Source organism: Odocoileus virginianus, chromosome 22 (assembly GCF_023699985.2).
Source record: "Odocoileus virginianus isolate 20LAN1187 ecotype Illinois chromosome 22, Ovbor_1.2, whole genome shotgun sequence".
Lineage (NCBI taxonomy): Eukaryota > Metazoa > Chordata > Mammalia > Artiodactyla > Cervidae > Odocoileus > Odocoileus virginianus.
In genome coordinates, this window is record NC_069695.1 from 5542259 (window position 1) to 5566500 (window position 24242).

The 24242-nt window shown below is 37.4% G+C and overlaps 1 protein-coding gene across 23 annotated transcripts in view; it reads left to right on the forward strand.

Moving 5' to 3' along the window:
* TCF4 (transcription factor 4) overlaps positions 1-24242 on the forward strand; it is a 377557-nt gene that overhangs the window by 235760 nt on the left and 117555 nt on the right. For 13 of the 23 annotated variants that reach the window (XM_020910643.2, XM_070452490.1, XM_070452487.1 and 10 more), the window contains 2 exons: positions 3975-4104; positions 4607-4656. The exons of 3 other annotated variants lie outside the window; for them this stretch is intronic. In XM_020910643.2, coding sequence (XP_020766302.1) covers positions 3975-4104; positions 4607-4656 — 180 coding nt within the window. Of the gene's footprint in view, positions 1-3974; positions 4105-4606; positions 4657-17352; positions 17377-24242 lie in introns of those variants that run through there. 7 more of the 23 variants (XM_070452497.1, XM_070452489.1, XM_070452486.1 and 4 more) reach the window with 2 other exon arrangements.

Consider the following 24242-nt stretch of genomic DNA (forward strand, 5'->3'; position numbering starts at 1 on the left):
CTAAGAAACCAGGGGCACTTTTGATTTTCCCCAGAGATTTTTTTTTCCCCCTCCTACTTTTTTTTTTCCTCTCTCTTCCAGATTTCAGCTCTGAAATTCAAGGTCATTCACCTATTAGATGAATTAATTATAAGCCAAAAAATCAGCATTCATCGTACTCTGATCTCACTCATATCTATAATTAAGGGTAAATATAATCTTCCTTTTTAGAAATGTACCACCCACCCATTACATTTAAAGTGCTGACTGAAATGAAATAATAGTTCAGTGCAAGATGATTTTAGTTTAACAAGAAAAAAGTTGATAATTTAAGCTTGAAGCAGTTAGTTCTATTTTTGATTACCATTCAGTTATAAATCTAATTTGAGATATATGCTGCCTTTCTGTTACCCACGTTTTAATTCATGGTTTGTCTTCTTGGTTGCATAAGCAAAGTTTGGTGGTTTATCAAGGATGTTAAAAAAGCTCCCCACAAAGGCAGTGAGGAGCAAGGTTGAGAATGTGCTAGAAAGATAGTCGGAGACCCAGCTCTGATGTGAAACAAACAAAAACTTTCTTTGAAAGGCTCCTTACAGAATCGCTGCATTTGGCATTTGAGTGGCTGTGTTGGGCCTGGGTCTTTGCAGACCCAGGGTCTTTGATTGCAGAGGATGGACGAACCGCCCCCCCCCCCCCCACCCCACCCCATCAGTATTTAAATTGGGCTGACTCTGTCACTACATTTTATCCTCTGGTTAGGGTATTTTAACTCTTAAAATGGTTGGTCTTTGGACGAAAATAAGGAGCAAATAAGGGGAAGAGATGGTCGCATCACTTTGCAGGCAGTTAAAACAAATGCTCAACTCTGGCTTTAAGATTTACAGGTTAGCTCTGCGAGATGCCACATCTTGCTTCCAGTGTTTCCTGGCAGACCAGGGCGGCTCTCTACTGGGACCCAGCGTAACCGCAGAGCATGAGCTTGCACAATTCAAAAAAACCTAAAACCTCTATAATCCTATTTAAGGCAAAGATGAATTTGCCCATTTTGAAAGTAGACTTAAGCTTTTGCACTTTTGTTAAGTATAAATTTGTCTTCAGATGTATAGCATATGTATATATGTATGTATTAAGAGTATATGCACAGATAAATGTATATGTATACATGTAGGTAAATTCATATGTAAAGGAATGCTTTGTTCATTTTGTGCAATATTTTACCTTACTCAGTTGAATGGCATTAAGTTTTTAAAATGCACAAACTCAGGTTTCCAGCCAATGGAAAAAAATTTTTTTATCTTTCTCATGGCTAAAGAGAGTTAAGTACGTGACGTAAAGGCCAAACAATAGTAAATGGTCATTGTTCATTTTACAAATGTCCTCTACAATAAGAACACACGTATTTTTATCTTAATTTTTCCCTTGGGGGGTGATTAGGGCCTCCCTTAAGTGTGAGGAAATGCTTATTTTTGTATGCTTCAGAAGAATGATTCTATTGTCTGAGTGAAAAAGAAAAAGGAACAAACATATCTAAAAAGAAAGAAACAGGAATGTGCTTTGTCCAGAAAAAAAAAGCAGGAGCCGCTAAATGTTTGTAAGTGCTGTCTGCTCAGTCCTGTGTCGCTATCCCTAGTTCGTGTCATGTAAGAGCTGGATGCCTGATTTATTTACAACTGGCCCATGAAATGCCTTTCTTTAAAGTTACCAGCACTGAGGGCAGCTCCAGCCAGTTAGCTATCTAGTTATCATTTTATATTTCTCACAGCTCTCTCGTGAGCACTGCCCACAGTGCAGCCGGCCTGTTTGTTTTTATGCTGACCTATTGAATGCATCTGCTTTCTTGAGAGGGAAAACCTTTGCCACTAGGACCAACAAGAATTAAGCAATGGTTAAGCTCATTAAAAAGACAAGCAAGCATTTCAACCTACCCACTCAGCCCTTTGGGGGATATTTTGTATAATTTCAGGAAAAGAAAATTGCAGAAATAAGGGTGCTATGTAAACTATGAAGTTACCAGTAAGATCATCTTCAAACTCCTCTTTCCAGTGAAATGAAGACTCATTTGTAGATTTCCCAGAATGTAAGGCGGTTGTGATTTAAATCATTTACGACTTTATTGATGGGAATTGCAAAGAAAACTTGGACTTAAATCTATTTATCAAGAGCGAAATTTCAGGTTGACATTCTAAAAATTTTAAATGCCACTGCTAAAGTGATTTTAAAAAATTTTTATGTTACACTGTTGGTTTCCTGATTTATTGGAAACTATTGTAAAGAGCTCTCTAGTTTGTCATTGGCTTGCATTTTGTTTTCTTTCCTAAATTCGGAAGAGGCAGTAATTGAATATGCGAATGTCAAATTTCTGTCTGGTAAATGATCCGGTCGTCTCAGGTGTTTGGTAAATATTAAGATATTTGAAATGAGTTTTTACTCAAAATGCCCTTCTGTCCTAAAATCTCATCCTCAAAATTTTAAAGTATCGTTTATTATGTGTCTTAAACTGGAAAAGTCTTAAACTGGAAGCAGTGAAGGCAAGCTTGTCAGTAGCTGATTAGTCCTTTATATATTACTCCTCCAGCACTGACAAAAATCCCTCAGAATAGAGGGATTCTCTTTATGATATTTAAGCTATATGGTGGTGGAGAGGGGATGTTTGAATTTTTGATTTTCCAGCTTATGGGTCATATTTGACCAACTGCTTTCACCAGAAGACATGCCACTTTGTTGAGCTATTTAGGAATCAAAAAGACTGTCTTAATTTAAAACAAGGACCCTTTGTTTGAGTTGGTGACTGCCTTGTGAAATTTTTCAGTTCTCAGCGGGTTAACCGGGGAACAGGGGCAGAGTCATAATTGGCCTATTTAGAGTATTTTGCATGTGAATAGTGTGTTAGTGAAGCATCTCTAAGTCTGTTGTGAGTGACATGATGATTAGAATTTAGATTAGGGAAAACACATTCTGTACTTTATCAAGGACAGTAATTAGTTCAGTCAGTAAAAGTTGATTACAAGTAACGATAAAGTTAGATTTTTTAGTACTTAATTTTAAAATTTCTTTATTTAATAGTAAATTTGTTCTTAATATAAATGGTAGTATCTACACTGGTTTTCTTGCATATCCGAATAATTAAAAGAACAATGTGTTCAATGCAGAGTATAATCAGGCGATTTATATATTATGGGTAAGTTTCTGTGTAGTTTTTAGAGACTGTCATATTATTTAAGTTTTCGTATGTCATCATTTTCGGAAGTTTAGTGATTTGTTCACGCCATGATAAGTTAATGATATTTGGGAAAGTTTTCTAGTGTTCAGGTAAACGTTTAATCTGTGGGGATGTGTTTTAGTTTCTGATAGTCCTCAAGAGGGTATTCTGAAGTCCTTTAATGTGTTCCTGATGGTTTAGGATGCCTACTTACTGTTCCTGTGATTTTGGAAGTCAGTGTGAGCATTTTGAATTTCCTCCTGGTTCAGATGGCATTCTGTCTTCTAGGGGTGCGGTGTGAATTCATGGAGGGTCTCGCAGAGAGGCAGGGTTCCCAGTGGATGTGAGCATCTATACTCTTCCCCCATTGTGAGCAGTAGGGGGAAGTTGTATGGGTCCGAAAAATCAGATTCTCCCTGGTTCTTGTTCAGGGAAGGACATGACTCGTTCCCAGATATGAACCTAACTCTAGATCAAGAAAATTCTAACCTGACATAAATGCCCTTTACTTACAAGGTGAACATGTCATTCGTCTTAAAAGATGAAAATCTTTTTTAACAAGCGTCACCATCTACCTTCTTCTCCAAAGTTAAAGAACTAAAAATTCACAAATTCGGAGTAGCTTCTTAGACGGCTTTTCTTTTCCTTTCTGCTGGTTGGGTTTTAATTGTTTCAGCTTTAGCAGATGCTGTTTCCTTTATTGCATTGGTTTAAGTACTAACAATCAGTTGGTGAGGGGGGTGGCAAATGTCAAAACTTAACCTTATATGTTTGTTTTTCCTTTTTAACCTTTTAGCAGAGTCTCCTTGGAGGTGACATGGATATGGGCAACCCAGGAACCCTTTCGCCCACCAAACCTGGTTCCCAGTATTATCAATATTCTAGCAATAACCCCCGAAGGAGGCCTCTTCACGGTAGTGCCCTGGGTAAGGTATTCCTCTCTTTAAATGCCTGAGTGATTATTAGTAATCTTTTTCTTTCTTTTTCTCTCTTTCTTAATACCATCCTCTCAACCTATCCTCACTCCACCCCCCCACAACCAAAAAAAGCCCCATAAAATTGTGCTCAATCTTTGGGCTCATGATCGCCCCCCCCCCCCCCGCTAGTAATATGTTGAGTGGGTATGTTAACAACTTACAGTAGCAGGAGAACTATTTTGGTGTATGCTTATTTCTTGTTTTCTCTTGGCCGCCCAGCTAAGGAACCTCTTTTAAAAACCAAAGCATTAAAAAGTTAAATCTCTTCATTTTTATGAACGAGGCAGACGTTGATTTCTGCCAGAGGAAAAAGATGGTAGCGGTAGTGACATTTTGCTAAAGTAACGATTTAAGAAAATGTGGTTGACTCTAAATGGCTTCGTGGTGTAATCTGTCTGAGTTAGGAGAATGGGCACACAGGGAACCTCACAGCCTCCTCATTTTCTTTCAGAGGTTCAGACAAAGAAAGTTCGAAAAGTCCCTCCAGGTTTGCCATCTTCAGTAAGTACTGCTCGTTTCTGCTTTTGTATATTGTTTATTTTGTTCGGCTCTGTATTGATGCCAAGGAGATAGGAGTAAATGAGGTCCCATCCGCCAGAGCGGCGTGTTTTATCTAGAATGTGGATGAGGTAGCAGTGACCTGCACCCCAGCCACCTGACCCATGTTGGAGTGATTAATTGCACATCCTGGAAGACAGGGTGGGTGTGTTGATATTCAGCTGGTTAAGCTCTGAAGAGAGCCTTGAAAAGGTGCCTGAAGTTCCAGGAGTTTTACCTGCTCAGAGCTTTCAGGAGAATGAGTATTAGTTTCATGTGTTGGTTAAATTCTTTGTCGGTATTATGATGATTTATGGATTTGCATGCAAAAGGAGATTTGTGGAGAGGATTTAGGAAAAATTTACATGGGTTTCAGCCCAGAGTGCAGGGAGAATGTCTCTATTTTCTAGAGAGGGCACTGAATAAAGGCTGGGAAGGTAGCTGCCTCGGTGGCCATTTGTGTCTGGAATGCCAGGTGGTAACTAGGAGAATCCAGCTGGAACCAAAAGCATTCTGGGTCTTTTTAATACCTGGAGCTTTGAGCCGGGGTTGCTGGGGGTCTCTCCAGTTGCCAGCATAACAAAAGTTGGTTGTGATCACAGTTAAATACTTGAGGTTTTATTTTCAATCCATATATATGTTCATATATATGAAAACATGTTTTCAAATTTGAATTCCTAGGTAATTTAATTTTGTTTAGATCTGTCCATTTCTAGTAATTTCCCCCTTATGTAGAATCAAAATATGAGTTTCTCTTCTTTCCCTGTTTCCTCCTTACTTTCTCCTGCTTTTTGTTGTTCCTTCCCTCCTATGATAAATTTCTATATATAGATATATATATATATATATATATAGTTTTAATTTAATGCTGTGTTCTGTAGAGCATTAGTATTCTTTGAAAAGAATGCTAATGAGCCTTATCATAAGTTCTTGTACTCTAAAATAAAATTATATTGAGAGTTCTGAAAATAATATTACCAATCAGTGCTTGCATATTAGTTTTTATTTCATTTTTAATAAATTAGAAGAATAATGGGTTTTGCAAATGTGCTAAGATTAGATTAACCCAAACACCTGTGTATTTGACTTGATTTCAGTTCAGCTCATCCAAAAAATTATTAAGTGAATATATCAAAATAAGTCTTATCAGGGAAAAAACAAATTTTGTATGCTGATTATCAGAGACTCAGTAATGTTGAAGAAGCATCACAAAATTATCCATAAATATAGAAAAATATTGTGTAAATAAAACTGCCAGTGGTGTATAGTATAGTCACTTTGGACTCTACCAGGAAGTCATTAAAAACACACTGAGTGGTTTTATTCTTCTGTTTCTGTGTTGTCTTGAAATTGACTAACATCCTCTCAGGTTTTTATAACCATATTTTAAGCTTCAAATTTGTGGTGGATTTAATGTAGATGAAACTTTAGCTTTTAATAGCTTTTATGACAACTTTAAATGATACAGTACTCACAGCTGTTTACATTTTAAACATGTCTGAACCTAATACGGACCGTATTAAATACAATAAGTGGACCTTTGAATATTTCAAAATGATAGAATAAACTCGTCTATAAAAGCAACGCAAAAGTTAAAGTGATAGTACACTGTTTATGTATATTCAAATTAACTTAGTTTATTTTTTTTCAATGCTGAAATAAATTATGCAGAAATTTGCAGAGTTTCTAAGGAGTGCTTTGGTGTGGGCATTAGATATTATCTATCCACTTAATCATTGTCAACAACAATTTCTCATAATTCATTGTCAATTTTAAGGTATTTTCCATAGAGCTAACTGGCCACTATAGAATATGTTACTGGTATCAGTTTTTCTTTGCTGTTAAGACAGTTTTGTGTTACTGATATGTTGTCATATGTTCAGAACTATAATAGTGTCTTTCCTTGCTTCCCAAAAAATCTGTAATTGGAAATTTGTATTACTTAATTTTTGGCTTTTGATGGTCAGTTTAGGGTTTCCTCTTCTTTGAGAATTTATGTTAGCTAAATGTTTTAATGGTCCTTAAGGAATATTTGGTATTTTGCTCCATAAAGAACTCTTTTTGAAAGATAAGGAGGAAAACTAAGTTGAAATGAGAATTTTATCCTTGTAATTCTAAAATTTTGTTTTGCTGCTTCTTTGTCTGCTTTAAGCAAGAAGAAGGCAGTTTGGTTGATTTTAGAATCTAGTCATCTGTTTATTGTCATTACTTCAACAAATCTCAGCCCTCTTTTAATAGCAGTTTAGCTCAGTTTATATTAGCTTTGTTATATGAATTGGATTGCTTATTACTGATAACAGAATCCACATGCCTTATCACTGAATAAAATAAATATTTCAGTTTCATATAAAAAGATGATCTGTATTAGATACTATAACACTTTTGCTCCAGTAGATCTGTATCTCTGTATCTTCAGTCCTCAAATAAAATTATGACTATTTATCCCATAAAAAGATGCTTCTAAAACTTACTTCAATATCTATGAATATTTTTATGACAGATAAAAAATTGGGGATAATAAAAGGTTTCTTTTGGAGTGATTATGACTGGATAAATACATTTATATGTTTTCATCAATACATATTTACCATGATAAATACCAATAAATCTGTCACAATCTGTTCTGTCAACTCACTTTTTTTCCCTCCTTTTCGAAATGGGTCCTTTCTCTTCCTTACGATAAAGGAAAATGTTAAGTGGTGACATCTGTAATCAGATACTATTTATGGCACGACTCGGGACAGAAGCCGGGCTTCTCTCTTGCTACCATTAGGCTGGATCTTCACAGGAAATCGAGAGAGTGAGGGGCTGGCCTGGCCCTGTTTTTGAAAATAACTGCAGCATCTGTGGGAGAGAGAAAACAGAAGCCCGGCCCAACGGCGTGTCACGGATCTGGCAGGATCCTTGAACGTGTTTGTACTGTGCACTGCATCGAGAGACCTTGAGCCACTGTGGAAGCGTGGCAGTGATAGGGTGGCGGGAGAGCCAGCCTGCAGGTCGCAGTGCACAGGCGCAGTGGTGGGGAGGGGGTCTGTCCCCTTGGAGAACAGAGGCCTAGAGTTAAGGGCTGGGTGGTGTTTTCTTAAAGGAGAAGCTGTGTGAAATTGACAGCTACCTAATTGCCCACAAGAGCCCTGCTTAGCACTGCGGACCATTTTTGTGTTCTTGCCTCGTCTTAGTATGCTGCCCTCTTCAGCCACATCTCAATTTCTGATAGCCCTCATCTTTGGATAGGACTTGAACAATACAGCTTTGTTTTTTGTGGATGCAAGGATTTATCTTGCCTAATTTCTCACATCTGCCCGTGAACTTCTTGTTTGTTTGATTTCCACATCTTGGTTTTTCTTTTTGAAAACATATATCATCTTAAACTTAATATTTTTCCACTTTACTGCTCTGTCCAGCAAATTTCCTATCTTGTATAGCCTAATCATCCTACGTATTGAGTCATGAATTCATGCAGAGAAAAATATATCACTTTAAATCACATTTTTGGATAAAATGGTCCGTGATTCTTAGAAGTTAACATGGAAGCATTAAAATCTAGAGAGCAAAAAAATTTTTTTAATGTGTTGCTGTTTTAAAATATCTTTTTCCAAACACACAGGAAAAACAGACACAAAGGACATTGTCTTTCAGAAACTTTAGTGTACCCACCAAAATGTAAACACATAAGACCTGTTTCAAAATGATATACTTGTAACCAGAAACTATATTAACAGCTCCAACCCTTCTACTTCAAATATTGGTGGAATTTATCTCCATTTCTAATCCAATTTAGTGACAGTCTCACTAACATCCTCAGTTGGAATCCTTGGAACTTCAGAATTCTCTGGAAATATGAAGTTTTATCTTTAGAAACAGTCTATAATCTCTCTTATTACAGGCTATCTTTTTTTTTTTTTTTTCCAAACTGTACTTTTTAAGAAAATCTATTTTCTGTGTTAAATTGCAGTTGAGTTTTGGTTTGGTTTTTGCTTTTAAATTCAGAAGATCTAACAAACTTTGTAAGTGGTCAGAAATACATGAATACATGAATTTTAAAGAAAGCAATCTCATCTATGGTAAAGAATCTGAAGTAAAATTTGGACCCTCCAAGAAAATTTGAGATATAAGTTAATCTTAGGTAGACTTGAAAAATAAAGACTCAATGTGAATGAGAGAGACTAGGTTAACCCCGTTTTTTTAAGGGTAGACTTCTTAAGCAAAATAAAATCTTTAAGTCTGGATGAGACATTATTTTACAGAAGAGATTTTTAGAAGTAACAGGAAAAGTTGTATAATGCTGACAGCATTAACTGTTCTCAGTATTTTCCATTATATAAAAACCTTCATATTTGAAGGTTGCAAACATGATGTTGAGTTTATATCCTAAGCTATTTTTAGATAAGTTTTTTTTCTCAAATGCTTGAGAAAATCACAATTTAAAAGAGAACTTGGCAATTGTTTCTTTCTTATTAGAAGCCAAGAAATTATATATACATATACATATATATGTAACTGAAAAACTCAGTACTTAAAACACTTAATTTCCCCCACTACTTTTGAAACTGATTTTGAGGAAATCATAATGATGCTTTTTCATGAGAACAAAATTTTAATTTGAGTGATAATACAACTTTTGCTAAAATAAAATTTATGTTGATTTTAAAGTGAACTAAGTGTCAGCCACCTGGGCTCCATCCTATTTAGAAAAGTCTAGAAGAAGCCAATTGTGTGACAAGATATAAAAGGTGGGGGGAGGCTTCTTGAAAGATCATTCCTAGAGAAGCAGATACTTTGTGAAAAAGTTTAACTGTAGGTGTTTACATTAAAATATTAGACAGCTCACAACAGTAACCTTTAAACTTCAAGTACCTATTTCCAATGAATGATATTGATGTCTGAGGTGTGGTTATTTAAATTATGCTTATTTGTTATGAAAATGTATAGGCAGAAAGAAGGCAAAGAATAATGCAAGTAAATCATTCCAAACAGGACAAAAGTATTTTTCACAGAATTCACACAGAATATGTAACATGACACTGGGAAGCACCTTGAAAGTCACAAAAATACTCATCACAAAAGAAGTATTTATTTGTTTTCTGTGAAAGCCAGTTTTCTCCTTTCCCCTGCAGTTATAGGTTATTGAAGTTGTGCTTTCTTTGAATTGCTGGTTGTGAAACAAGCAGAGGAGAATCTCTATATTTAACTTTACATTGAAGGTTTTTATTCCATGAAAAGTAATTTTGAATGCCTATCAAATTCATCCAAATAGACAACATCTATCCCATAAGGCATTCCAGTGTCTCAGGAGATTGCTCAAAGGTTTATATATTTTTATTTGGAATTTCAGAATCATAAGGATTCTCTTCCACTGCCCTCCTTGTCTTGAAATCCAATTCTGCTCCTTTTAAATTTGCCTTTTTAAAGGTGTCTTCTGATGTGTGTGTATCTTAAAGTGAGAAGAAAGGTAAGGGAGAAGCAAAACACTTCAGTTAACTCTGGGTGGAAGGTTTGTGTATTTCTGATCTCTGTTCGGATTACCCTTACAGAGGATGAGGATGTATACTTAAAAGACTCACAACACACAGCCATCAGCTCCCTCCACCATGGGGCTGCCTTCTCAGCCAGCTTTATCTGACCATCCTACTAAGCAAGCTCTTCTGAGGTGGCCCCTGTGATGTGCCTCCCCTCCCACCTTCATCTATTTTTCTTTTTTAACCAAGTTTTCAGTATTTCACCCACTTAGATTTCTGTTGAAATTTCAACAACTGGAACAATAGCATTCAGTGTAGAACTGGACTCATTTGTTGAGAAAAGAGAAATATATTTCAGGCAACTGTGATTTCTAACCTTACATTATCACCTTCACTGAAGAGTATATTTTGCAGTGAAGCCTTGGGCTTCCTCTGAGTGGTTTAATTATTAAGAAGTTAAGAAACTACTCTAAGACTGCTGGAAAGACTAGGGAGAGAATTATGACAGGCTTGCATGTGTTAGGAAGTTATAGAAACTTGTTCTGCAGAATCTGGCTCAAGTACCTTTATTTTATGTTTGTGGACTAATAGAGATGCTTGGCCTATTATTTGGCTGAGCATCATCTTTTAAACTTTTAATATTTCCTCGACTGAAACATTTGTTGATTTTCTAACATGGAGGAATTTTCTCTTTCTGCGCCTTTCCCACCATCACCACCAATTACTGACAACTCTGCTTTTTCAAGGTGTGTCTTCTTGTCTTCAAGCAATTTTAAATTTTTTGTTTGGAAGTTGCGAATGAAAGTCAGATCGAATTTGGAGGATTTTAAATAAGATGATCTTAGAACAAATACGTAGCAACAATCCCAAAAGTTATAAAGAATCTCTTCTTTATAAAGTTTTATTTTCTTAAGGCAGGTTAGATTGTATCAGGCTGTTGATAGACACTTGCTGTATTGTTTCATTTTTCATAAATTGCACTGAATTCTTAAACTGAACATAAAGTTGTGTTTCAAAGCAATAGCATGAGATTCTTAGCCTTGGTCTTAACTGTCCCAGGGTGTGTGTCTGTACACAAACATGTTCATTTTCAAAGGAATGAGAGCTTTTCTTAAAATTCAGTTCTAAGTTTGTAATTGTAAGTACTCCGTTATTTTATCTCAAAACAAGCAGCATGTAAAATGATTCTGGGTGTTTGGTGGCTTTTTTTTTTTTTTTTTTGGTTGCAGCTGTTGCATAGGTGCAGAACTGTTTGAGTTTTCTGCTTTTCTAGAGCCTACACTCCCTCTTCAGAAAAATGAAGGTAGTGCAGAAGAGCCTGCAGTTTGGAAAATTTCAGGCTTGGAAATAAGGGTGATTTTAAGTTTCAGGGAGAAATATCGATTTGAATTCCGAGAGAATGTGCAAATGGGATTTTGAAACGAATCTTTTAAGAATTCCATTTCTGTGCTGCAGAGACACCCACTATTGTCTTTGGAGTCTAATTTTGTCGTCTGAGGAATTAATCATAAACACCCTGCTAGGGTTGAAACTTGATCCATAAGCATTTACTTCTGGAGTAATCAGAGGAGGGTCTGTGCGTGGGTTACATTTCACTACATTTATTTTGAGTGCTCAGTGTCACAGGAGAATGGGGACATTGTATTGTGCTGCTCCCTTCATGGCCAAGTATAAAGGGAAAATTTTGGTGTGTTTTCCTCTATCAGTTGTATTGTTCAGCCCTGGTGATGAAAGAGCATGTCCTTTGTGAAACATGGAATTCATGTTAGAAAGACTTAGGTTTTCTCAGAAAAACGACTCTTGCGGTACCTGCCTTCCACGCACATACAAGACCCGTCACTATCACCACTTGCTGTTCCCATCCAAGGATTTTAGAATAATGCTATTTGGGAACAATTATTTTGATATCATCTGAGACAGAGTTCCTAACTGTCTCCAGCAGCTTCCTCCCTCCCAGCCCATATCATTCTAAATATGCCTCCTGGATTATACTTATAATAATATTGTAATGGCTTTCATTCTACCGATTGGCACAGTATATCATTATATCATTAGCTGCTATGAGAAGGCAGTTTCAAGTAGGTGGCTGATTCTTGGCGGTAATGTTTTCGAGTAACCCTGTTTGGGGAGTTCGGCTGTTTCACAGGTGCTCAGGTGTATAAACCCAGGGTACAATAATATTTTCTGGCTTGCTCATTATGAAACGAACTTGAAGTGCAAAATAATTCAATAATAAGTGGAGTATAAAAATTGGACTTTATGATAGGAAAGTGTAATAGCCTGAGATGTTAGCAGAGGAGATAAAAATAAATTTGTTTAAGGATGCAACAGTGTTTAACTCATGTGTCATCTCTCCGGAAGCTGAGAGTGTAAAGGAATATTCATGGCCTGGTGAAGGAGACTTATTGAATCAGTTTGAATGTTTTCAGCCATGAAGCTAAATAGGAAATAAACCTGTTTCTATAACTGTTATACTGTTTGAAAGTATTGTTATATAATAAAAAGGTACACACTCTGTCACTTACATTTTATTTAATAGTAAGGCCTGTGCTTCGTGAATGAAATTTCAGTGGCAAAACCTAGGGAGTCCTCATAGAGTGCCTTTATGTGAATTTTATTTTTAAATGTATGAGATATTGTCACATATAATCTGTAGCTTAGTCGCTAGTGCTGGGCAAAAGAGAACAGAATCAAACATATTTATTATGGACAGATACAGTTGGAATTAGAAGATTCAAACCCCAGTAAGTATTTTAGAAACAGTGCTATTTTGTTTTCCCTTTAATAAATTACATCAGCAATCTAGCTGTTAAGCGGAACCCTGTAATAAACTGGGAGCACCCAGGTGGGAGGGGAAAAGTCATTTTTAGAAGTTTTCATCCATTCATTCATTCCTTCATTCACTTCTTTCTTCACTTATACTTATTCAAAGCATTTCTGCAACTAAGCTAAAAGCCAGACATGCCATGTATTGTTGAACAGTTCTTTCTCTTCAGAGTATCCTTTATCTAAATTGCAAAGCTTCACAACTAAGGTCCTTGGTGTTTAGGGAAATTCTCAGTGTAATGTCGCTCACAGCCCAATTTGGGGAATGACCTTAGCATTTTAAAAAGAGCAGAAAGTCTGGCCTTTTGAGAAAGTTGTACATTCAAAAAATAAAATCACACAGTGTGACACAGGGATGTTTTGTCCTTTAGGTTTTCTTATGGAGCAGCTGAATCCCTTTACTCACTTGTAACCACCTTGGAGAGGGTAAAGGTCTTCCTTGTTTTATGTACATCTTTTTTGTGTCACAGAAACTCAACTCATTGCTTTCTGCATATTACTTAGAAATACATTTCCATTGAATGAATACAGTAATAAAGCGGTAGAGTCGTGTACAATTGACACCACTAGAAATCTTCCTACTTTAGTGTCTCACGTCCCCTCCTTACTCACTTAGTGGCCTTGGTTAGGTCGCAAGCCTGTTTTGTGGTCTAGAAAATACATAGATGTAATGCCTGCTGAATGAGTTGATGTTGGTGTACTGGTAACAGACCCTTAACTTAGTGTTTATTCTGTGCCAGACACTGGGCACTTTGCATCTGTTAAATCATTTATTCCTTCACAGATACAATGAGATGGGTACTACTGTTTATTTGGGGGTAAAAGAACAGAGGCACAGAGAGGTGACGAAACATGCCCACGGTCACACAGCCAGGATGTGGCAGAGCTGGGATAGTCATTTTGGCCGTCTGCCCTTGAGGTTTCAGTCTGCGTCCTTATCCATGAGGCTGTAGCTGTTCGGAACACTTTGTGGACCAGAAACTTTCTGCAACGTGGCTCATTTAGCAAGTATTTGACAATCTTGGATAAACTGAATATTCAGAAGTTTCATCTCATTGTAGAATGACCCTCAGTACCTCTTAAGTCACTGGTTATAATGCACAACTTTGGCCCGGGCATATCTGCTAGAATATCCAGATATTCCAGGATAGGATTTCTCTACTAGAAACAGTATCATCTGCTGGTTAAGAGCACAGAATCTGATCACCCGGTTTTTTTTTTTAGTTGATTGTGCCAGTGACTAGCTACCTGGCTCTCGCCATATGATGTCATTATTTTTGACTCTTTCCCTGGAAAATGGGGAAAATATACATCTCTCCTAAGGATATCGTGATAAATTATAAAAATATACACAATGTGCTTAGAGTATGCTTGATGCATTGTAGGTATCTAGAAATTATGACAGCGAATGATATTCATGATAAGCCCTGGCAATGCATTGTCAGCGACAGAGTAACTACCTTTCTTTAGACACTAAAGAAGGTTTTTTTTTTTTCTCTTTTTAAAATTTTTAGTGGACTCTAGTTGCTTGACCATGGTGTGTTACTTTGTTCTGTGCAGAGTGAATCGGCTGTCTGTAAACATGCATCCCCACTTTTTCCTCTTTCTTCCCCATTTAGGTCACCCCAAAGCACTGAGTGCCCTGTGCTATACAGTCTGTCCCCATGAGTTATCTCTTTTAGACAGAGTCGTGTATATATGTCAATCTCAGCCTCCCAATTCGTCCTGCGCTAGAGCAGATTTTTAACCTGCAACCTCCTGCATGTTAAATGGAGACTGAGGCCAGTGTCTCAAGTGCATTCAGAAAAAGTCTACCTACTGGAGACCACTTGCTTTTTCTGAACTGAGGAAACACTTTGAGCACTTTCTCTATCTCTTTGTCCTTACATGGTATCTCCATCAGTCAGAGACACCTCGTCAGCCTTTTTAGTCATCAACTAAACCGCTCTGCAGAGTTTGTGTTGGAAGGATGTTCCCCATCTTTTCCCTTTTGGAAGAGGACATTAGGCCAAGATGACAGAGTCTTCATAACATGATTCTCCCTGCCAGTAATTTGTTTATGCCTAAATCAGCCCTGCCTCTAAGTGATAAGGAGATACATGCTTCTTATTTCTTATCCCATCAGCGTCATCCTGCAAGCGACCAGAAGCAGGGCTCCCGAGTGATGCCCCTGGTCTCCCTTTGCAGAGCTGGTGGTGGCACCCATAGGAAGTCAGGCTGGGGGTTCTGGCTTCATCTGAGAAGACAGAGGTCCTTGGCTAGGTGGGCGTGCGTGGCAGTGTGTTTCTCTTCTAAAGACGGAGTTCCATTTGTTCAGGACGTCTACGTCCATTTGTAACAATACGCAGGATTATTTATACAGATGTTTTCTGGAAAAATCAAAGAATTGGGGGGTTCTGCCCTTTGCTGCCTAGTAATGCATTTTTTCTCAATGCCATTGCTGAATTCATTTGGTGGGGAGGGGGCTAGTATTTTTTCTTGTGAGCTGTGGGAAACCTGGAACAGTTTTTTTTCCTAAGGGCTGATTCTTGAATTCTTGCATTTAAAGGGGAAAAAAAAAACCTGCTAAAGAGGGTGGAGGAGAGAGAGATGACCGATACATTTCACAACAAACATCTCTTCCCAGCCAGCTTCAGTGTCCAGCAAAGCCAGGCCCCACGTAACACGCTGCAGGAAAGGTCCCTTTGGGCCAGACCTCTTCCTGGTTTCCCGGAGCAGAGCTCATGCTTGGGTTTCCAGAGACAGAGCCTTTCTCTGGGGAGTGGGAGAGACCCTGCCGGGTCGCCTGTCAGCTGTGGTCGTTGCCACCTTGTGGATTGCAGAGGATACTGGTTTTCATCAAACTTCCACTTCAGTTTGGGCTTCTTATGGCGAGTGCACTTTGGCAATGGGTTGCTGAGTTCCTCACCAAAAGGATCCTGGTTTGCTCAGCAACACCTCACTCCCCTCCTCACAGTTCATTTATGATTCTGATGAGAGTGTTTTTTCAGGAAACACACATTTCACTTTTTGACCTAGGAGCATCTGTTAGAATTTTTTTTTTTTAATACTACTTTGGCATTCTGAAAGTGTTAATGTCTTTCATATCTGTTTAATGCTATTTAGGGATATTTATGATCACCTCTTGGTTACTCAGGGTAAAGTGTGTCGCAATTTTTTTTTAAACAGACAGGAAAGCATTCACATGAGGAAACAGATTGCTTTAAACATGTGCTTCCTGTGACAGTAAAAAGAACAAATTAGATTTAACACTGTGTAATGAATGCATAAATGTGTACATTGAGGCTTTTTTAAAAGCTTTATGTTCAGTTCTGGTCACAACCAAAATTGAGTCACCTGTACAAATTAAACATGCCTCAGGTTCCTCTCAGATTGCTGAAATACCCAGGAATGGAACCCCTGCACCTGAGGCTGCCTCACTGCAGACCTTGAAAAGCATGGTGTGTTAGGCTGGGGAGAGTGAGCACACCCCAGGTGCATTCCGGGTCAAACCAGGTTAGACTCAGAGTCTGTACGTTGAGCAGAGGGAGCAGTGTCTGCGGGACCAGAAGGGAGGGTTTTAGTACCGTTTTCCTAGCTCTCTGAGAATTAATGGGGAGGAAAAAACATTCGTCTGAACCCCCACGTCAACCTCCTCTTTCTTTTATGAGAGAAAAATAAGAAAATCTGATGTTTCCTTACTAGCCCCTACAAAGATTCAGTTACATAAGAAAAGGACTCCTTTCCTTACGTAATTTGGTTTGCGCTCCCGTCTGCTGGCTGGCAGGCAGTGGGGAGAGGCTGTTAATATTTCCAGTTAGACACAAGTGTGGGATTGGAGGGCAGGAGTCTTCCCTCCCTGCCATTTCTGTCTGAGTCCCGCGGAGGGTGCGTTTCCTGCCCTGGTGCTTTCAAAGCGGAGGCTTTGTGGCCGGCTCAGCATCTCTGCGGCCAGGGGAGGCCGGGACCGGGTCCCTCCGGGGAGGCCGCATAGTCTGGGGCCTTCTGACTGTCTCCCAGCGCATACTGGGGTACTAATATCAAAACAGACTGCGTGTCGCTGCACCGTGGGGCACTGCTTTTTTTTGGCTGCCGTGGTCGAAATGAAATGGGCAAGCTGTAGCCCGCTTGGCATCCGAAGGGGCTGAGGGAAGCTGGGAGATCAGAGTCAGACTGTGAATAAAAGTGACAGCCAATGGCTAACTTCCTTTTTGTGTATCACTTGGCAGCGATGAGACTGATGGCGATTTTTTCCCCCCTAACGTGGGTGAGAGTTCAGTGCCCTAGGAAGAGCTGTAGATGCGTGTATTGTGCTTCCTCATACAGTTGACTTGCGGTGATTTCTTGAGGCCACTACAGCTGTTCCCAGTGCCAGCTCCCGGAGCTGCATACATGGCCTGTCGGACTTCGGATGCGAAAGGTAATCAGATCAGAGGTGATCCACACAAAATCTCGCTGCTGATCACTAGGAAATCACCGGGAAATCAGATGCTCGCAGAAGGCTGTGGTGCCAAAGGATAAAATAGGCACTTGAATGGATATTCCCCGGTATGCAGACATCCAAAGATATTTTTAAATCACACGACTCCACATCCCTCTTTTCCCATCAGAGATTCGAATCAGTTTTGGACTGTCTGGAAAACGCAGGGCTGAAATAGCCAGATTGAATTCAGAGGAAGTTACCTCATGTTTTTTGGTGGCTCTTAGGTTAGTGGCATTATTTTCTTTGAAGGATTCATTCGGAAGAGAGTTGGGGGAAATTTCTAGGCTCCCTCAAGATTTTCCTTCAATTTCTCTGTTTGCAAAGTGCTGTTCCCCAAAGGCGAAAAGAGCGCGTTGCCATCTTGAGGAGTGAATTGTGTGTCTAGTGAGCACCAAATGGGCTCCCAGTTACCCTGGAATTTTCAGTATATCTAGTTGCTTTCTTATACTATTTATTCCCCTAACCATTTGTACTAGATATCAGTAAGATGACCAACTTTTGACTACCCTAAAAGCAGGGTCGGAAGCTTAGAAATAGAATAGCATTTGTCTGGTAATTAGAGTGTATCTCTTAAGAGTTCGAGAGAATTCTGATTAACCTTTCTGTTCCCACATTCTCACATAAAATTAGCACACCTTTTAAATTATTATCTAGTATTTAAACACGCATTTTTTTGAGTCTTAATGCAACAGGTTCTGGAGACACTAAAAGTGTGTTATAGGTTTCTAAAAAACTTCATTTTTCTTACATTTTAAATGTTCTGTTTGTGCAAAATTTCGAGAATCACCATAAGGGCTTCTTTGCATTTTTAATTTAGTAACTAACATATGAATAAATTTGCATATTAATTAGTTGCAGATTAAATCATGCATACATAATTGCCTCCTTACTGTGTTTAATGTTTGTCAAAATCTCCAGCCTGGTTTGATGGATGTCGTATGAAAGATTACAATTTGATGTACCCTTGGAAGTATTTATACCAATAATGCAAGATTCTTAATAGCAGAATTCTCTAGTTATATACAGTTACTAATAAACATGTAAGATAGGTACATGTCCCTTTGACTAAAATTTTTTTTTCTTTGCAGCAAATCATTTACTATTCATAATCATTAATGCATCTCCTAATTATACAGCATATGTCTGTTAACCCTTTCATTGCCGCTCTTCAAGGGGTAGCTTTTCTTTCCTTGCCCCCTAAAGAAAGCAGATTATTTTGTAGGATCCTGAAATAACTGCATTGTCTTTTACCTGTTTCTCTTCTAGTATATGCACGCTCCTCTGCCATTTACTGAGAATTATATAACCACTTTGTATTTTCCAGTGTAAGATCAAGAAATGACCCAGGTGCCCATACTTTGTAGCTAATGGGCTTCTGCCCCTCTTTTACCAAAGCTGAAAAGAATCCAGATATTTCAGAAACTTTCATATTAAATGATTAAAAAAATATAAGTATAAAAATGTATATAGATACACACTCTCTTTAGGAGGGTACTTGTAGGATGAGTGAAATTATTTAAATTACATTTTGTTTCATTTTGAATATTGTAATGCATTTAATGCTTTATCATCAAATATGGGATGAGTATTTTTGTGTGTTTGTGTTTTTATGAGACCGCTAGTAGAAACTGACTAGAGAATGGATGCTCTTGATTTGACATAGTTTAAAAAAAAATACATGTGCCAATAAGTGTTCTTTTTAATTAGTTCCTCAGGTATCTAAAATTTTAAGTTTCATTTTACTCATGTAAAGAGTAGACCAACTGGCATTTTTTTTTTTTTTTCTATTTTGATGTCTAAGCTGCTTATCACACTGTATTACCCTGCATTAATGAGTATTCCTACTGTGCAAAATTCTATCAAAAATGATGGTGTGAATGTCATTTTTAATTGGAAGTTTATATAGTCAAATTTATAGTATACAACAAAAAATATGTACGTAGTTCTGCTCCAAGACTTTTTTAGGCTATTGATCTTTTTGGTTTAAGTATTCATTTTTATCAACCTGACTTTAAATCTAGTGTGAGAATCTGGACATATATTACTGAGTTTGTGATAATACCATTCTTGGGAATGAGGTAAACTAAGGCACAAGCGCTAATAATGCCTTTTAATTATAAGGTGAACAGATGCAGGAATTACCAAGAAATCTACTTTCAGGGATCCCTTTTAAACATGAAAACTTGCTGACCAATATTACACATTCCACAAAAGTCATAATGTTTGATTTCTATCTATTTAATTGTTGAATGCCTCGAATTTCTATGCCTGGTAAGGAGACGAGGGTTAAAATGAGTGCAAAGCATAAAGAGCTCATTTCCTTTATTTGATTTTTGCTTAGGAGGAATAAATACCTCCTGGTTGCCTACCTCAGATCATTTTTTTCTAATCACAAAGCACAATGAACTATTTATTGATTTAGAAAAACACTCAAATGCAGCACACAATATTGCATTCAATTGTTTAGTAAAGAGAAAAATGAAATGAAAGCTGCAAAACTTATAAAAGGAAGCAAACAGACCTGAAACATCATATTTATCCACAGCCATTGTGCCTAGGTAATTCAGGGCATATGGTATGTAAATGATGTTTGGAGATTCTTGCCAAATCTACACACGACGGGATAAATTAAGGACAGGTTTCCCTGGGTGTAAGTCCCACCATTGTGGCCGGCACACTCTGCTAGGATGTGTTTGTTCTGTTCTTGCCTTTCAGCAAGAGCGTCACACAGCCTTTAGTGGCCAAGTCTGGGCCTCAGTCTGCTTCTAAGACATTATTTTTAATTCCTAAGAATCTATTTTATAATTAAACTGAAAATATAGTACCAATTTGCTAAATCTTCCTTTTGCCCCGACGTTTGAGAAGATCTGAATAATTCATCAGTATATATTTGGCTATTACCCATTTAAATGGATATTTTTGACAATGGAAACTGAGTGCGTCTTTGCCCCTGAAGAAAGGTGTTAGGAAGTAATAACTTTTCTCTAGGGTAAGATTTAAGATGCTTTCTGGAACAGGCAGTGGTTTATTTTGAACAGTTAATCATTTTAATTCTGAGTTAGCCAGGTCATAATTTATGAACTCAACTTTGATAAGTTACTAGTAAGAGTTACTTAATTCTAAATTATTATTTTGAAGTATGCACTTTCACTTTTAAAAGGGTGCAGGCACTACCCCCTTCATTCATTTAAAACTCATTTTAAGCAGCCAAGAGCTTTTACACTGTTTCCTTTTTTCTGAAATGATTTTTTTTTTTCCCTAGGCTGGATGTCTTAGCCCATGATTTTTAATCTTTTTATTAAGGTCCATTTTGATTTATCTTGGAAATATGTATTTGGAGATTTTGATTAAAAATAATGACAGATCCTTTTCTCCTGTGATAATTCATCAGAATACACCTAAATAGGCAATTTACTATGAAGACTCAATTATGAATACAAGACTTACATGCTATTAATAAAAGTTATTTCAGGCTCTTTAAAGTATGTGGAGTATGACTTAGGATGTTTTATTGTTTTTATTATTAAGAATGTTTTTACTAAATCAAGCCGTTATTTTTTTTTAAGATGATGCTCTTAGTATTATGGTTTGATTTGAATGAGCAGTTGAAGCTCTGTCCCTACAATGACCGTTTCACTTGTGAAACACAAATAGCATGCTAGTTAACTTCTGGAAAATGAAATTAGGCTTAGTCCTTGTCTGTGGCTATGTATATTGGGTAAAATCAGGGGGAAAAGTATCCTTGAGGTCAGCATCAATCACTAATACTTGACTCAGATCCAGTTTAAAAGTCACGTCAGTGATCGTGGTGCTCGAGGAGTTCATATACTTTCTGTGTAGCCTGTGGCTTGTGAACTCATCAGGTGAAGTTTTGAGCTGATTATTCTCCTACAACCCTTTGGTACACTGAAACTCCTTTGCACAGCTGTGCTCCCAACTCAACAACAGAGCACAGAAACAATCTTCACTGGAATATAAAGCGCAGTCACTATCCCGACTTTCCTGGGAACTTGCAGCCTTCAGGATGACAAAATGGATAATCACAGTGAAGATTACAGGGTTCGGATTAAACGTATTGCACAGTAGGATGGCGTGGCCCCAGTTTGCTCCCATGGCACAAGCACCGTGAATGCCGACAACATTAAGCATTGTAGCCACTTACCAAGATTTTTGGGTTTTAAATGTCAGTCATTGGACCACCATTTAAAATGAAGCACCTGCATTTGATTCAAAGAAATTAAGATATATTAGGATATGTGGAGGTGAGTAGAGGTGTTTTTGGGTTTGTTTGTTTTTTTTTTCCCAGCAAGAGCCATAGATAATAGAGAGAAAACATCTCTTGAGTATTAAAGCAATCTGTTTCCCTGCAGTGTATGGTTCAAAATGACTTAGCCTTTTAAAAATTTTTCAGAAAGAAAAATATATAAAGAGGGAGATAAATGAAGTTTGCATCTCTGCAGACAACTCTGCATAGCAAATTTAAGATTCTAGCATTTTCTTCCAAACGTCTGAAAATTGGCAGTTTAAAAGGAGACCCGGACAGATTGTTAACTGTTGCATTGCTATCAGGTGTCTGTGATGATATCATTAGGTTACGAAACTTTTTTTAAAAAAGTACAAACAACTAAGGTGATAACTTATTTTTGAAGATGCTTTCTGAAAACTTTCATCTTAGTTAAGAACGTCAAAAGTGTATTAACTGTCTGAATATACTTAGTAAAGTTTTAGGTAGGTCAGATGTCAATAAGCTTGTTTCATAAAAGATGACTTATGTGTATCCAGATTTCAAGTATATTTTAAACCAGTCTTTACAAAATGTTAGTGCCTTTATCTTAAGATTCTAATCAACAGAATTCCAGTCTTCAAAGATGTAACTGGAGACAGAGAGTATATAATTTCTATCATATTGTCAAGAGGGGTCTATAACTCCCCATCTGACATCAGCCAGAAGGTGTGGGAAACCACTGATGACTCTGTATCATTGTGTACCCACTTAGCTTTGAACCTGTTCCAGTATCAAATTTAAAAATTCAGCAAATATTTACTGCACACCTACTAAGTGCCAGGCTTCCTGGAAAGTGCAGTGTGCACCAGAGCCCCTGCTGTTGTGAAGATTTATACAAGTATATAATTGGCCACAAATAGTTTTCCAAGCAAGAGTTCATTTCATAATGCTTCATAGGAGCCTGGTATCGCTGATTCACCTTGTGAACTAATAGATACAGAGACTATGGCTCTTAAAAATTTCAACAACTGATGTAATCATACAGGCCCTGGTAACAAGGTAATATATAGTAGAAAGATGAAATCAACTCTGAGATTTACTGTAATTGTTGGCAAGTTTCTTTATCAGCATATTTTTAACAATATAACAAAATAACATCTTTCAAAGTTTTTTTTTGTCATGTCTAAAATCTGGTTAAATGGAATGTGTTGGAAAGGACAACAAAAAAGTTAAATATGTGGAAATGACATGGAAAGCACCTGCTTCTTTGTTTTGTTTGCCTCCACGTCATTAGGAAATAAGGTCTAGCCATCAGAGGATATGTCGTCCCTCTAAGAAAATGTTTATAAAAAGACATTTTAAAGTAGAATATAGGTTAAATAAGTTAAGGAGGACTTGCCAAGAAAAACTAAATACATGAAACAAACAGGAGACTGCATCACACCTCCGAGGTGGCATAACAGTATCACCTCTCAAAAGTGACAGTGCATGTATCCATTTTTATATCTTTGGCATATTGTTGGCATGGTTAAATTATTCCATTGAGAAAATAGCCACACTACTCAAGAGAAAGGGAGATAAATTAGATCCTCCAAGCCCCCTTCTGTGAAATGTATGTGTAAATGAATATGCTCTCTGCCAACCCAGCAAATAAAACTTTGTCCATCCCTAATCTTCAGCAGTTTATAATCCAGGTGAAGGAAAGGCCAGGCTCATGAAATAAAAAACAATCATTAAAACGTTTGAAAACTGGGGAAACAATTCATCATGGTTACATGTGTGTGTATGTGTTTTATCAGTATAATGTAGATACAGCTCTATATGAAAATTTTTGTCTAATCATATCCTCATTTTTCCATTTCATGAAGACTTGATTTACTCTCAAGGTGAAGTTACAGCTGGCTATAATGTGTTTCTCTGACAACCCTGGACTTGATCATTTCTGTCACTGTGGAAAGGAAGGAAATAAATCTCTTTTTGTTCCTCATTCACTCAATGAGCAAAAATGGATTTGCGCTCCTATTATGGACAGCTAACATTGTTATAGGGGAGGGCAAAGAAATTTAAATCATAATCTCTACTCTACTCTTTAAAAATCTATAGTATTGGGGGCAATAAGTAGGTGCATGATTTATTTAGCTACAGTTCATGACATTAAACTTTGCTGGAGAGCCATACATTCTAGAATGGTCCTTATCTGGAAGTGACCACAGAGCTTGATTCTGGATGACTGAGAGTTACAGGTCTGGCAGATGAAGGAAGAGGCGACAGGTAGTGGTTGAGTTTCTAACATCTTCTGTGTATCTCTTCCTTGTTGTTGTGCTTTAGCTTGTTTAACTGCAGAAACAACTTTTGACGAGATCTGTATTTTCAGGGCTTGATTATTCAGAGATATCTCATTATCATAAAAACATAAATCCCAGAATTTTTAAGTTGGGGAAAAAACTGTTGTGATCACAATTTAACACTTTATTTATTTAAAACATATTTACTTATAAAGAAACTGAGATTTAGATAAAGCCAGAACTTGAAGTAACATCTTGGTTTTTGACCTCCACATTATTTTAATAAGGACAGG